Source organism: Mauremys mutica, chromosome 23 (assembly GCF_020497125.1).
Source record: "Mauremys mutica isolate MM-2020 ecotype Southern chromosome 23, ASM2049712v1, whole genome shotgun sequence".
In the NCBI taxonomy this organism is placed as follows: Eukaryota; Metazoa; Chordata; order Testudines; family Geoemydidae; genus Mauremys; species Mauremys mutica.
Window position 1 is genome coordinate 18,328,063 of NC_059094.1, and position 15,073 is coordinate 18,343,135.

The 15,073-nt window shown below is 44.2% G+C and overlaps 1 protein-coding gene across 3 annotated transcripts in view; it reads left to right on the forward strand.

Annotated features, from left to right (window-relative positions):
- The first annotated feature begins 11,376 nt into the window (after nucleotides 1-11,376).
- LOC123355572 (protein argonaute-3) overlaps nucleotides 11,377-15,073 on the forward strand; it is a 50,301-nt gene continuing 46,604 nt past the window's right edge. For 2 of the 3 annotated variants that reach the window (XM_044998188.1, XM_044998190.1), the window contains exon 1: nucleotides 11,377-11,675. In XM_044998188.1, coding sequence (XP_044854123.1) covers nucleotides 11,657-11,675 — 19 coding nt within the window. In that variant the 5' untranslated portion in view covers nucleotides 11,377-11,656. Of the gene's footprint in view, nucleotides 11,676-11,990; nucleotides 12,464-15,073 lie in introns of those variants that run through there. The other variant, XM_044998189.1, reaches the window with a different exon arrangement.

Consider the following 15,073-nt stretch of genomic DNA (forward strand, 5'->3'; position numbering starts at 1 on the left):
GCATTTTAATTTAATTTTAAATTAAGCTTCTTAAACATTTTTAAAACCTTATTTACTTTACATACAACAATAGTTTAGTTATATATTATAGACTTATAGAAAGAGACCTTCTAAAAACGTTAAAATGTATTACTGGCACATGAAACCTTAAATCAGAGTGAATAAATGAAGACTCGGCACACCACCTCTGAAAGGTTGCCGACCCCTGTTCTAGTGTATCTCCCATGTGTCATGTATATCCATTACGTCTTTATGGGCTGTGTGCTTTCTAAGTTACTACCTGTCCAACTCCAGCATGTTCAAACTGTTGTGGTAGTTTCGCTGCTAGGTATTGCTGCTCTTTGTACCACAGATGTTACTGGTTTCATGCACGGGGATTTTAAAATCTGAAATGCTGCCAGATTGTTCATCATTGTGAAGAATGAAATGAATTTACTGTCACGGGGAATTTCCTACTGATTTGTGTCATAATAAGAAAAAAGTGTGGTCTTCTCCCCCGCCCCCACCTCTCCCCCAGTAACACGCTGACGGTATTTTAAACTCATTTTGCTGTATGGAATGACGCTTCTGCATGGAAAGCTGCGGTAGCTACTCATTAATTACAGTAAGTGGGCAGGTTATCCCAGTTTAATATTTAATCATGCACCACAAATTTTCTTCAGGAGAAGGAACGCTTTGTCCAGCCAGTTACTGGACTGACAAGAGGAGCGATTTTACTGCCAAAGCGAACCAGTTTTAAAAGCCTAGCAAACATTTGTATTCCACCAATATCCATTACTAGAAACCCATTTTGTTTCATACCTTCTGATATTTCAACTTGCCTTGCTAGTAGTTCATAAAATCAATTTAGATCATGTTGACCATCGCGCTCTATTCTAATACAAATAATTTATTATATCTCCTCCCCCCCCAATTGGGTACCATGTTTGTTAAGAATTAAAAGTTCAGTCTGCTATGCAAACTAACTCTTGAGCCCACCAGTGCCACACTGTGTGAAGAACCTAAATCTAGAACAGTTGTACTTGTCAAGACTGCAGTGTTTGGATCATAGTCTCCTTTCCATCTTGTATTGAACTCCACTGCTGTACATCTGCATGGGCAGAGGCGGGAGCCCAGGTGGTGTTCATGGTTGGTCGAATACCCAACTCTCTGGGGGGTTCTAGAGAGTAGGGAATGCATCACCACTAAGTGAGAAGCCTACATTCCTTTATAGAAGTGCCTGCATAGTGACACACAGTCAGCACCTCTCAGCTCCATTCCCAGAACTCCACTTGGTATTATCTGAAAGGATGATCCCAGAGGGGATAAACCCACCCAATCTTGTAGTAGTAAGCTCCTAATTAAGGATAAAAATTGGGTTTGAGTTTAGGTCACACGTTGTTGTGTCTTTCCACATGTTCTGCACATCTGTGCTTAGGTTGAGGTTCTCTTTGAAACTCAGTTCATTCACCAGCATTATAAGTGAACGTACCTTGCTGCTGTTGTAAGGTCAAAGGTTTTTGGTTTCTAGTTTTATTTTTGTTAATGTTTTAGTTGGGTCTGGAATGCTGAAATGTCTTTTAGTAGCTGTGGCATAGCACATGCCATTTTTAACCATTTGAAATCAGTGTGTGGGCATTTACAGGCACAAACAGCCTGTTGCTCTGTAACATTTTTTAACTAAGACTTGAAATGTAAAATGGACCTTAAGATTTGCACTCATTTGTAAGGTGGCTGTTCATAGAGAACTGTGAGTGAAGACACACCGACGTAGGACCTGGTTTTAACAATTTTTATAACTACACAAAAGCTTCATGGCTCGTGAAGTGCTCCACTGAAAACTTTGCAGATCATGTTCTGCCCTTATCTCACCCTGTGCACGTTGGATTTTAAACCAATAAAAAAATGAAATAAATTTTGTAGTTGCTGTGCCCTCTGAACCATGTTTCCATTTCCAAGACATTTCAATGGGTTAGATTTACCCGCATGTTATGTATATTGGATTATGCACTGTACCTTTAACATGGCTTCAGTATTCTGTATTTCTACCCTTTTGTTGTCTGAAGTATGAAGAACTAACTGCATGTTGGGGTGCTGTGTGTTTTACTGCCCAGAGCAGATAGGTGTTAACCCATATACATATCACGATTTATAGTTAGGTACAAATCCCATGTAAGCAACTCAAACAGCTCCTGTGACTTTCTGAATATGCACATGTCCCTTGTACAACTGGAAACTGCCAAGTGCTTGCAGTTCTGTGGGAGACAAATTGAAGTTATTCTAACTGTCAGCCGTTTTATAAGCTTGTTTACATTATGCTTATATCTGAACAACTAGGGGTGTCTGAGGGCAGAACATACCTCAGAAGAACTTGGAGGAGGACAGAGAGGGTGTTCTGATATTTGCAAGTCTGAGATGCTCTGATACTTAGTATTGAAAAGCTTGAACCTTTATAAGCTCACTGCAAAAATGGAACGTTTTCTTTTTGGAAAATTAGTGCAAATAGAAGAATGGGTTGATTCTTTTTTTGAGGGGGGGGAGTGAGATAGCAGAACAGCAATAAAAAAGTGAAATACATATCTTGTGTTTGTGATTTGCACTTCAAAATATCTGTGAAAGAAAACTGTAGGGGACTCCAGTGCTTTTGTGTTCAATTTCTAACCCCTTTTGTACCTCCTTATTCAAGCAATTGTTGAACTGTACATAGATGTTCACAAGACACTCGATTTGCTTTGGTTTTTTTCTTTTCCTTGTGTTTGTGTGTTTGCTTTAGATTGAACTTTGTATGGTCCATTTGTTAAATAGATATGAACAGTTGATGTACAGTACTTATTAAAAAAAAAAAAACCAAGCAGCAGCACAACTTATTTTGTAAAGAAAATAATGGCTTATATTTTAAAGGTTGAATATCAATTTTTGTATGAGGGGAATTAAGATTGGTAAAGAGTAATGATATCCTTGGATTAGGCCAAAAGAAAATACATAACCACCTCTTTATTAAAAAAATGAATTAAAGAGTTCCAGAACACTGTATTTATATTGTTTTATTGCTTCTGTGGATTTTTTGCCTTGGCTCTGATTTATGCTTGCAATTTTAACTGTGCAATCCCCAGTGTCTGATTCTGTAACTGTTGGCAGAAGACCTAATAAATAAAAGCAATGTTGTTATGTTGGGGTGGCACTTCTGAGTGAAAGCCAGGGAGAACCCCCTGGGGAAAACCACATATACAGAGTGGTAAAAGCATAATCGAGAAGGGCTCAGGTACAAACAAATACTCAGCTGTACTTGGATTGCATCAAATACTCCAGGGGTCCCAAGTCTCCTTGGTTTCCAGCCTGTTTTAATTTCATGAGAGGAAAACAATGCAAATAGTTCTCTTAAAATTTCCTGGACTGGGGTAACTAATCCAAGTTTATTAATAAGTGTCCCCTCTCTGTGGCAATGCTGACTCCAGTTAGACTTGAACTCCTAGTTTATTAGACATCAAACAGCAGTGTACGTCACTGGAAAGGTAACTTGTTCCAGAATTATTTGGCTTGTGATCCCAATATCAATTGATGTTAATGGTTTCCAGACAGGTACTATACAGGCAAATACATGTTCTGTGGATTTTTGTTATGACTTTAATTACAAAACCCATAATATTTAAATATTAGTTTGAATATATTTGGTCCTTGGCTCAGGAGTTCCCTTCCATTTGTGTAATTTACATCTTCCCACAGGATTTTTTTTTTTATTTCTTGTAAGTTCCAGAACAGCACAGTTGGTCAAGTGTACAGTGAAACCTCTTTATCCAGCCAGATAGAACAGGGCCATAGATCTTCCCTGGGCAAACAAGGTTTTGGTAGAGGGGAGACCTCCAATTTAAGTATGCAGCTAAGCCAGAAATTAGCAGCACTGCATTCCATATACTAGATTTCTTATCCCACATCACTGGCTTAAAGATGCATAAACGACTGATTTCAGGCTTCATTTGCGTTTCTATGTGTAATCTCATTCTCTAGATTTGTGCCATTTTATAATACATGTGTCTGACAAGTGAGTATTCACCCACGAAAGCTCATGCTCCAATACGTCTGTTAGTCTATAAGGTGCCACAGGACTCTGTTGCTTTTTACAGATCCAGACTAACACGGCTACCCCTGTGATACCTCATAATATTTAGCACTTTCCATCTTCAGGATTCTTTATGAACTGCTTAATCCCTGCAGCAGCCAAGAGCAATGCACCTTAGTGCCTGGGATCTGTGAAAGTAGGTAGTTTCTCTCTTAATGAGGCGCTTGGTGCTAGTTGTGGTTTGCCCTGTCTCTATGTATTGACATAACTTTTAAAACTGAATTTAGTGGGTGAACTGTAATTGTGATTTATTGAATAATGTAAGGCCCTTTCTAAACTAAGGTGTTGATTGATTGCTAATAACCACACAAGCAGTTACTTACTAACTGTCAAGCCATAGCATAGGGAACAGTTGCTTGACAGTGTATTTTGGAGTGGATTCCTCTGCAGTACTCCTACAAATCTTTGTTCTGCTACTTCCTTGTGCTGTATCTATTTTACTAAACCATAATCCAAAGTAGGGCTTTATCCTGCAATTTCAAAGAGACTATTCATGAGAGTAAGGTTAGCAGGAGTGGGTCCTGTTTAGATGAATGGGTTGGTTAGCATCTGCTATTCTTAATCCTTAAAACCCTGGTTTGTCTTCTCAACTAACCAGCAGTGAGATTAAAGGCCTGGGCTATATATTAAACTTGGGATATTCCAAGGTTTAGTGTGGAGTGAATTTTCAGGGGTTGGGAGCTTCTGAATTATGGGTTGATAGTGAAGATGCTGGTAGGCCACCTTGGTGCTAATACACACTACTCTTAGCAAGCGTCTATTGAGTGGGATGCCCGTGGCCAGCCAAATTAAATATATTGGAATGTGGAACTATATTAGGTATTAATGGACTCCTCAAGCTTAAGAGAAGTGTTTAATTGTTACTTATTACAAAGGGAATTTGTAAAATACTGTTATTAAATGTAAACCGTTTTTTTGGCCATTAGTACTTTCCCTTTCATAAAGGAACAAAATTTATTTTGGTCAGGATGATCCTAACTATTAATCTCTAAACTCTGCGTTCGGAATTGTGCCTACTTCTGAAAAAAAGCCACCTCTTATGCTGAAGTGGATAAAGAATAAAATTCAGCTTCAGCTTGTCTCCTTTGGAAATTAACTTTAGAAAAAAGCTGCAACCTTGTGTTACAAATGGTTTCCTTAGAGAAACACCCCTGGTTGTGGTAACAGTATTCATGTAAACTGCAGAAACTCAAGCGCTTGCATGACTTTAAAATATGTGCAGGTGGCAAGGCCTGTTCTTCCTCAACTGAATGTACCCGACGGGCTTGTTAGTGATAAGAGTTACTCTTAAACTGAGGGGAGAACAGACTCCTCTCAGGACTTCAGTTAGGGAAAGAGAATATTTGCTTTTAGTTTCCAGTTTTTGAGTCATTTTACCATGTAATTCTTGGAAGCACAAACTTGATCCAACCAGCTCCAGTGGGGGCAGTTGACATCCTTAGTACCATGAGCAAAGTCTAGATTCTGTAACTCGTGTTCTCTGAGAGCTACCCCCTGAAGCTCCACTCCTTGTGTTTGAGACATTCTTCCATTCTGTAACTCTCTTCCCTAGGAGCTCCACTCACCCAGGCTTGCCAGGCAGAGGAATGCTCAACTGAAAAGCCCTGTTGGAAATGGGCACCCCCTCAATTAAAATTAGGAAATGTGACCCTGTTTCCAAAAAGCAGCTGAGAGGTGCAGAGCTGGTCAGACCTAGAACGAGACTTACCTCAATAATATTGTACAGCAGTTTTCCTACAGTGAATAGTTTTCCAAGGAGAGGATAAATGCTGCTAATTCTCAGTGTTGGTGACACTGTTCCTCCAGGAGATTCCAAAGTTTCGACAAAGGCACCACACATGAAAGCTGTTGAACCTCTTTCTGATGAGAATATAAAGTCCATGCCTTGCTCCCGTACAAAAGTGTGCTGATAACACATGCATGATACACACAGATCTTTGTGTGTTCTGTCAGTTTGTTGTTTTGCCAGACCCTTTTGCTCAGTCTAGATACAGTAGTGGCGGCTTTTCCAATGCGGCTGTTGAGTTCCATTTCAAGTGAGAGGCTGACTGCACTAGTGGACCGTGGGATTGCAAACTCGTTCTCCGCTTCAAGTTGTTGATCTTTGAAGAAGCATTCTCCACCATGTGTTGGCACATTGTCTTTTTTTAGGCTTATGGTGAGCCTGAAGTCGTGGCAGGCTTTGGAAAATCTTGCAGGTTGGATATTAAAAACAGTGTCAAAGGGACTAACCTTTATCCTTGTCAAACTGATTCCCCAGCCTCTCAGGAGTCTTGCACAAATGGAACAATATGAAGATAACCCAAATGTCAGCATTAAGGTTGTGTTGTGAATATCTAAAGACCATCTTCGTCACTCAAGTTCTTTGGTCTAGGCCAAGCTTGTAGCACAGTTCAGGGATTTGCTTAAAATGGATGAAGGAGCCAGTGTAAGCTTATGGCATAGTCAAAATATTCAGTTTTAGGGGACATCTTGTAATCATTGTAGTAGTAGCAGCTACTGGAGGCTGTGGCTACTGATGGCCACGTGGCAGGGGTATAACCTTTTTAATCCAGACCCATGTTATAGACTAGGGTCCAGGAAACAAAGATCATTCTCTAAACTGCACTACTGCGTGGAGTGGTTCTCTCTGTCTACTGTTGTGGGGGAGTCAGCGTCTCTCTTGCTCTCTGAACTTGACTGCCCCTGCTCTTCCCTCTGACTCAGTTCCTCTTAGGCTTGGCATCTCTTCCAGCACTGGCATTACGCCTCCACAAAACCTTTCCTGTTCCTCAACTTGTTGCTTTGTCCCTGCTTCCTGCATGCCACAATGACTGTTACTCCTTCATTTCTACAACTGATGCCCCCAGCAAGCTTGTTCAAAGGCCCTTAGCTGTAGGTATGCTCCCTGTTGGGTATCTGTGGTAGCAAAAACCCAATGGGCTGGCCGAGGTGCTTGGTATCTTAGCCTTGTCTACACTAGAGAATTGTATTGTGACTAGCCATTGTGCAGAGTCCATACTAGCCATCCTGTTTGAGCTGTACCAAGTCCACTGCATCCACACCCAACACTCCCTGCACCATTGCAGTTTCACTGGGTACATCTGCTTTCCCAGTAGTTCCTCGTCCACTCTTCTGCCATAAGCACTCAGATTTCATCCATTATATATATATATATAGCAAATGCTTAGTTTCAGAAGTGAGTTAGCATACGGATTTGAGTGCAGAGCCTTAAGCAGGGAGGGCAGTGGAGGAATACTAGGGGTATTTGTGGGTTTTTGCCAGGCTCAACTAAAATGTCAGTGCTATCTGTGCTGTTGCTGCAGAAGTGCAGAGCAATTTGGTGCAGCATGCAGTGGGTGTGAGCCTTGCTTACCCAATTACAATAGCAGCTTTGGCAACTCTTTAAGCTCCAACACAAGCATTTTGTGTGTACAGGTGTGTGCCATGTGCCTCCACTGCTGTAAATCTCTGGCTCTGGAGCCCTTGGAGCAGTGATATAGCAATGGGGAGCTGGGATAACAGCAGAAGTTGGCTTCAACTATTGCAAAGTAGCACTTCTATTTAAGTGTTAAACAAGGTTACTTATGCATTGGCTTTTGGGTGCAGATGAAAACCTTAACGTTGAGGTCAATAAGAGGACGGAAGTCACCACTGCTTTTCAGTTGTGAGACAGAACAGCATTTTGTTAGAATCCCACTTTAATCTGCCTTAGGCTGGAAGTTTATCATAAACCGCAAGCAGCTGTGGTTTACCCTGCTCCAGGAACATTATGTCCTGCTTTGATACTGGGCTGCCTGTGTCAGAAAACATTTTGGCATGTTTTTAAGTAGAGGGAGGGTTTCGTTCAGACATTTGGGATTTTCCCCCCTTACTGGTGTCATTTATGTGGGCCTGTTTTCATGATGATAGAGGTTTCACCTCCTCCTCTCACCCTATTCAAAGCCACAAGGCCTTTATCCATGTTATTTTTGGTATGTGATCCAGTTCTTTATTCCTAACAGCTTCTCTACAAATTATCAATGTAAAATCAGGGTATTAATATCACTGTCAGCCTGCTGCTTAATATACATTGCCCTGGCTATAGCTTTCAATGTGTTTAGCATGGCAGAAAGTGTATTCCTCCCAGCATTGGCAGTGCCGTGAGCACCAGCTTTAATTCCAAGAACAGCAGTTGGCTTCTGTGCATATAAAGACATTTTCAGAAACTTGCTATGCTCTTGGGAGGAAATCATCCTGTCCTAAATCACTGAAAAAAACTGGGCAGCTAGAGTCAAACACTGCACTAGTATCAGCTGGGGCTAGCAGCAAGCATTGGGCATTGTTAATTAAAGCAGGAAGAGATGGCAACACAGTGCAGATGAGGGGAAACACAAAAATGGCTGTGGACTTTTTTTCTGCAGCATGCACCATATATGAGAGTCTCAGCTGAACCCTCTTCTGCTTCTACCCCTACTTTCTTTTCCAAAAGTTTTATTCCACAAGCATTATTTTCCCACCATTCAAGTGTGATCCTTACAAGTAATTCATGCTGGTTGTCGGGGGGAGCCAGAGCCATGCAGATGTTGATAAGTGCGTATCCATTTCCCATTGTGGATTGGTTTGTTTTTAAAAGAAAAGAGGAAAAAAAATATGTTACTCCTGAGGATTTATTGCAGGAACACTCTACAAAACTACTAAGGGAATAACATGTCTCTTAGTACATTTCATCTTGCCAGCTTCCAACATTAATAATCTGGACTATAAACTGCACATAGGCATCACTTCATCCACCCTTTAAAGACAGACACCTTCAGATGCTGATGCATTTTATGTATATTCTGGAAAAATTCAGGTTACTTCCTCTTGGTTTTGCCAATGATTTAAAGGCACACAGTTCACTTTATGCCAAAATTTAAATGTGGAAAAAATAAAGACCAATATAAATGTGTCCACATCTTAAGAGACAAGACAGCTATTTTAAAAACACAGAAGCACTGCATCTCAAATGGTACAGCACTGAAAGCCGGAAAGGGAACCCAAGCAAAAGTGAAACTGACTTTAATTTTCATAGATTAAGCTGAGACAAATGCAAAGAAGAAATAAAAGGTGAAGGTGTTTTTAAAATTCCTTCACTTCGTTTAAACAGGACCAGCAGTGGAAGTACTGTACAATAAACTAAGGGGGTGGAATAAATTCACTGAGCCTAAACGTTGTCTCTTGTGGGTTAGTACTGTCTCACTTGCCTTAACCAGTTAATTTAGCTCCACACCACTCTTTCTCCCCCCCCCTTGTTATTTTCTATTTAAACTCTCTCCTTTCTGGTTTTGAGTCATCATGTTCTGTTTACAAGCTGTGGTGCAACTGCACTAGTACTAGCTGTCAACAGATCCTAGTAAGCACCTCTTCCCACTAAGACTGCTCTAAGGAGAGAGAATCTAAAGACCATGTCTACAGCACACAGCTTTTAGCGACACAGTTGTGTTGCTACAGCCGTGCCATCACTAAAAGGCGTGCAGTGTAGCCACTGTTTTTTCGGCAGGAGAGAGCTTCCACCCCAACAAGCTGTATTTGCTTTGTCGATGCTCCTGTGTTTTGCTTACTGTTGGCATAACTTTTCTTTCGAGGTGTGATTTTTTTAAAAACACCTCTGAAAGACAAAAGCTTTATTGTCCAGTTGCCAGTGTAGACAAAGCCTATGTGCTATGGATCCCCAGGGTGTTTCAAGCTCCTGGAGTCTGAATGGAGTCCAGCCACTATCCCAATCTCAGGGGCCCTAGACACATGCACGGTGCAGATCTGGCACCCAGCTACCTGGACTCTCTGGGCCCAACCTGACCCTTCACACTCCCGTGTATTTACACACAACTCCTCTGCCAAAACTCCATGCAACAGGTGTGAAGCTTCTGGTTACAGTTTAACTCTCTCCGGGGTATGGAATACAGTCCACATACAGTTTGTTCAATCTACTTTATATTTAATCATGTAAAGCACAGGAGAGTATGGATCATACAAAACAACTGGACAGCTTAAACATAACATTCCTCAGTAGCTTCCCAGTCCCTTGGGAGATCATCTGTGTTCTGTAGGTAGGCAAGATTCTCTGCACCCCCCAAACTGCCTCCCTCATCTTAATCTGGGCAAAACAGCTCATTCCCCTGGGCAGCTCTCCCACCTCCCCTCTCTCAGACCCTTTACAGACTCCATCTGGCATCTGCTGCTGCTTTTGTTCTACCTTTCAGTAATTTTCCTTTACTCCCCAAACCCCCACTTTCCTTCACACAGATGGAGGAAGTGTCTTCTCCCACACTGAGCAAATCTATCGTCCGCAAGCACTTTATTTGCAGCAATTACTGAGCGCTGATCATTCACCATTGTCTCTGGAGACATGGCAACTCTGCTAACTCATGGGACATCCACACACATACAGGCTTGCCATGCCAGTCATTTCCTAATACATTTGATACAATTATCCCAAATTCAGAAATGGTACAGACAGGACCGAACCCCCAATTTGTCACACTAGCCACCGAGAGCAACCGAAGTGCAGAGCAGGCACAGGCACGTTGGGACCATCAGGCTAAGCAGGTTTTCTCGCCTCGGTGGTAAAAAGCCTGGTGAAGACCCCTCCGTGGAAGTGGGAACAACAAACCGGTACAAAAGCAGTTCAGCGGAAATGACTCAGGGTGCCCCAAAGCAAACTGCTCAGAACCCCCCCCCCCCGCCTAGGGTGACCAGATGTCCCGATTTTATAGGCACAGTCACGATTTTGGGGTCTTTTTCTTACATAGGCTCCTATTACCCCCCACCCCCCGTCCGGATCTTTCACACTTGCTGTCTGATCACTCCCCGGACAGCGACTCTCTCCCCCCCCACGTCAGGCTGCTGCTGCCTCTGACACTACGGGAGACTCGCCGCAGCCTCCCCTGCCAGCTCCGCCGCTGAGTGACTGAGCTGGGGCCGAGAACTGAGCCCAGGCACCCGGACTCCTGCCCCCGCCCCGGGCCGGGAACGGAACCCAGGCGTCCGACTGGCCAGAGCCGGGGACACTATCCGCGGAACCCAGGCGTCCGAGGCACCAGGCTGTTACAGGGCACCGCCTGCCAGCGAAAGTGCCGGCCCCGTCACGCCCGGTCCTCTCCCCGCTTTGCGTCACTTCACCCGCCCCGCCCTCTGTCTTTACCACTTCCGGACACGCCCTTTCTTCGCGTCACGGATTAACGGCCGGGGGCGGAGCCGGAAGCGGTTCGCCGGAAGTGAGCGCGCCCGGCGTGTGTGCGGGTGGGGTTGGGGGTGGGTGGAGCTTCCGGCGCGCGGTAGGGCAGAGACAGACACAGAGCGAGAGGGAGCGCGAGCCGGGGCTGCTGGCGGCCACGCAACTTCCGCTCCTGAGCTCCCGCTCCCAGCTCGCGCCGCCTGAGATCGGCCGGCACCGGCTGAGGGGAGGGAGGCCGCCCAGCTGCCGTCTGCCTCACAGCCCCGCTCCCCGGGCCGGCCGGCCGGACCCGGCGCCGCGGGGAGAGAGGGGGCAGCGCCCGGCCCTGCGGGGAGAGGCAGGATCCTGACCCCGCAGCCTGAGAACGGCCGCCCCCAGCTCCATGAATGGAAATCGGCAGCGCAGGTGAGGGCGGGGGCGCCGCGGGGGGCGGCCCCTGAGGCAGTAGGGCGGCCCGGGGGGGAGCCGAGCTCCGAGCCCTGCTGGTGGGGGCAGCGGGCACTTCCAAGGGCCGTGGGACCTGAGCGGCCCCGCTGCGGCTGGGGCGGAGGAGGCCGGTTCAGCGGCTAAGCGCCGTGGGGGTGTCTCTCTCGGGGGCTCCGGGGGCGCTGCCGTGAGTCGAAGGCAGGGACACGGATCTGAGGGGGGGGCGGGGGAGTACTAGGGGGACACAGCCTCTGTGCGGGGGGTGGGGTGAGGAAAGGGGTGCCGGGCTGATGCCTTGTGAAATTACCCTGCAATGTGTCTCTCCGAGCTGGGGACCCATGGGCGCCACCCTGAAATACTGACCAAAGTGGGGACGGACTGAGGAGTCAATCTAACACTAGATTGCTCTGCTCTGACCCCCGGGAGTGGCTTCGCCTTGGTAACCAGCACCATTGTTATGCACAGCTTCCAGAAGTTGTTTCAGGCAGCCACTGAGACTGAGGGGTGTGAGACGGTAATATCATGAACCTGCCTGTCAAACCCTTGCTGAAGTTCTTGGGGGAGGAAGACATCTCTCTGATGGGATATCTGTAGCCTTTGCTTTTTACCAGCACTGCCGGATAAACCTTGTTCAGTTAAAAAGAAGCTGGTGGTATAGCAGTCCTGTAGAATTTACCAGTCTGGGCGCAGAATTTATTTCCCCTCTATCATGATGATTTTGGGGTTGAGGAAAAGATTTTACTGAAACAGCTTAATATGCATTCTGGGTGAGAGGAATTTTGCAAAGTTTTGCTTACACAATGTTGTGTGTGTTGGTTAAGAAATTGTATGATTTCCTGTTTATTTGCTTATTAATCTTAATATGTGTGAATTTGATCAGGACAAGCCTTGTCTGACATTATTTCAGTTTAGTGATGGCTAGTTACTAAACTAAAATAATTGCAGGTACTATTGATAGAACCTTAATCATAGGAAATATAGCATAATGTTATATTTTGTTCTCCAGTGGTGTCTGCACATGGTAAAAAAAGAATGGTGAATTTCATAACTGAAATATTCCAGACCAAATAGTGGTTGCTATATTATGCAAACTGGCATGTGATGAGTCTTTGAGATGTTGTTGCCATGAAAATGGAAGCTGTCCTATGAAATTGATAGTCATTGAGGAAGGGATCTGTGTAGCTTAAAAGCTTGTCTCTTTTACCAACTTCTGTGGGTGCAATAAAATATTACCTTGGCTCAGTCATTGATAAAGTGAGCACTTGCTAACATCTATTATATAAAACAAATGAGACACATTATTAACAGTTGTGTCACTGATGGACTTTAGAATCTTTTTTAAAACTTTGTCTAATTGTAGCCTGCTCTGTTCATTGTGTAACCATGCTCACCATGAAAAGTATTTAATGTTTTCATTTTATTGCATGATCTTATTACAAATTATGAGTAGTATATAGTTACTCAGCATTTATGCACCATGTATTTCATATAGTCTTTGGCTTCCTCCATGTTATTATATGTGTATTTTTTATAAGAACAGTTTTTTAAAACGTTTTTTAAAGCTAATGTTAAAATTATATAATACACAGGTTGAGAAAAGAGAGTCTGTACATCTGGATATAGTGCTTGAATTATCTGCAAATACAAAATTTGTTTTTAAAAGTCATATGATACATAATCAGCAGTAACCCAAATTTAGGTGAATAAATTTAAGACCACAGTTTAGATATTAGCATCCAAGTATTCGGGTACATCACTCATAAAAAATTGTACAGAGAGTTGGTCGTGGAAAGCAAAATATATAAATGAGCAAAGATTGTCCCTAAGTAACTGAGAATTAGGGTAGGTTGTCCGTTTAGAAAATATAATCCATCAGGGAAGTATTTCAGTTACTTTTCTTACTGTGCTTCTCATCGGCACTCCAGCTCATTCCTCCTGGTATTGCCGATGTCCAGTGATGTGTTCTATGTAGATGTTCCTCGATCATCTCATGGCGTCCTACATCATGAGTTGCCACATCAGCCGAACTGTTTACCAATTCTGCATTCCCTCAACACTTGCTCGTTACTGGGGCCCATTGGCCAGGGCTCCAGTGATCAGCATGTGTCTGAACCTGGTAACCCTTAGCTCTCAAGGTGTCAGAGGGGCATATTTCTCCAGCTTTCAAGCTCGGGCATGGCGGAAGGCCGGGGTCCTGTTCTCAAGGGGCACTGTGATGTCCACTATGATGACCTTCTTCCAGCCTTGTTGATGATGACACTGTCCTGTTGCAGTCATCTGTTAGTCCTGGGGATGGTGGAGTTCACGGCAACCTTCCGTGCGGGTGACGGGATGGCTCTGATCAGGCAGTCTTGGATGATGTGTCGCAGCTGCCAGCCTCTGGAATGGGGCTTACAGTTACACAGGACTTGGAGTAGTGTCTTGGCATTGCCGCACTTCCTGCATCACTTGTCCTTATTCCCGTGGCAGACGGCTCCATTCAGCGGAATGCAGTTGAGCTGGGTCCTGTAGATGAACGGTCAGCAAATCTGGTGAAGCTCCCACTGGGTGGAAGTGGTTGCTGGCATCCCACTTGCATGTCACTTTGAACGCCTTGCCCCGGTCTGGTTTCCGCTTCAGGTTTTCCAAATACTGTCAGCGGATGGCATCCTTCAGTGTCCTCTCCACATGGTTTTGGCTCTTGGAGTAATGATTGTGTGATCTGTGTTCTTCATCTGTGGCACCAGGACTCCCAGCTCCTGGCGTTCCTCACACCACTTCCAGAGGCAGCCGATACACTTCTCTAGTTGTTGTGTAGCATTTGTGGGCATGAGTCCAGAGTGAAAATACTATCCATTACTGTACGGTGGATTTGGGTTAAATTAGCAGTCTGATCAAAAGTCTTTGCTGCCCCACTTATCCTGAAAGCTAGCTTTTGTGATTTAGTAGTATGCAGGGGGGGAGGGATAGCTCAGTGGTTTGATCATTGGCCTGCTAAACCCAGGTTTGTGAGTTCAATCCTTGAGGGGGCCACTTAGGGATCTGGGGCAAAAAATCAGTGCTTGGTCCTGCTAGTGAAGGCAGGGGGCTGGACTCGGTGTCCTTTCAAGGTCCCTTCCAGTTCTGTGAGATAGGTATATCTCCATATCTTAGATATAGGATGTGACACTCACTGCTGTCTGAAACTCTCTTGACAATGGAAATTTAGGTTTCAATGTATTAAAAGATATTGCCTCCAAGTGGTTCCCTTCATGAACACTCACAGGGAAAGCCAGGAGGAAAGTTTTGTCTTAGGTTGTACTGGATAACAAATAGAGCTTCAGGAATTTGTTAGGATTGTAATTCTTTTACTTCTAAAAGACACCCACAACTGGTAAACATGAAAATGGGTTTGAACT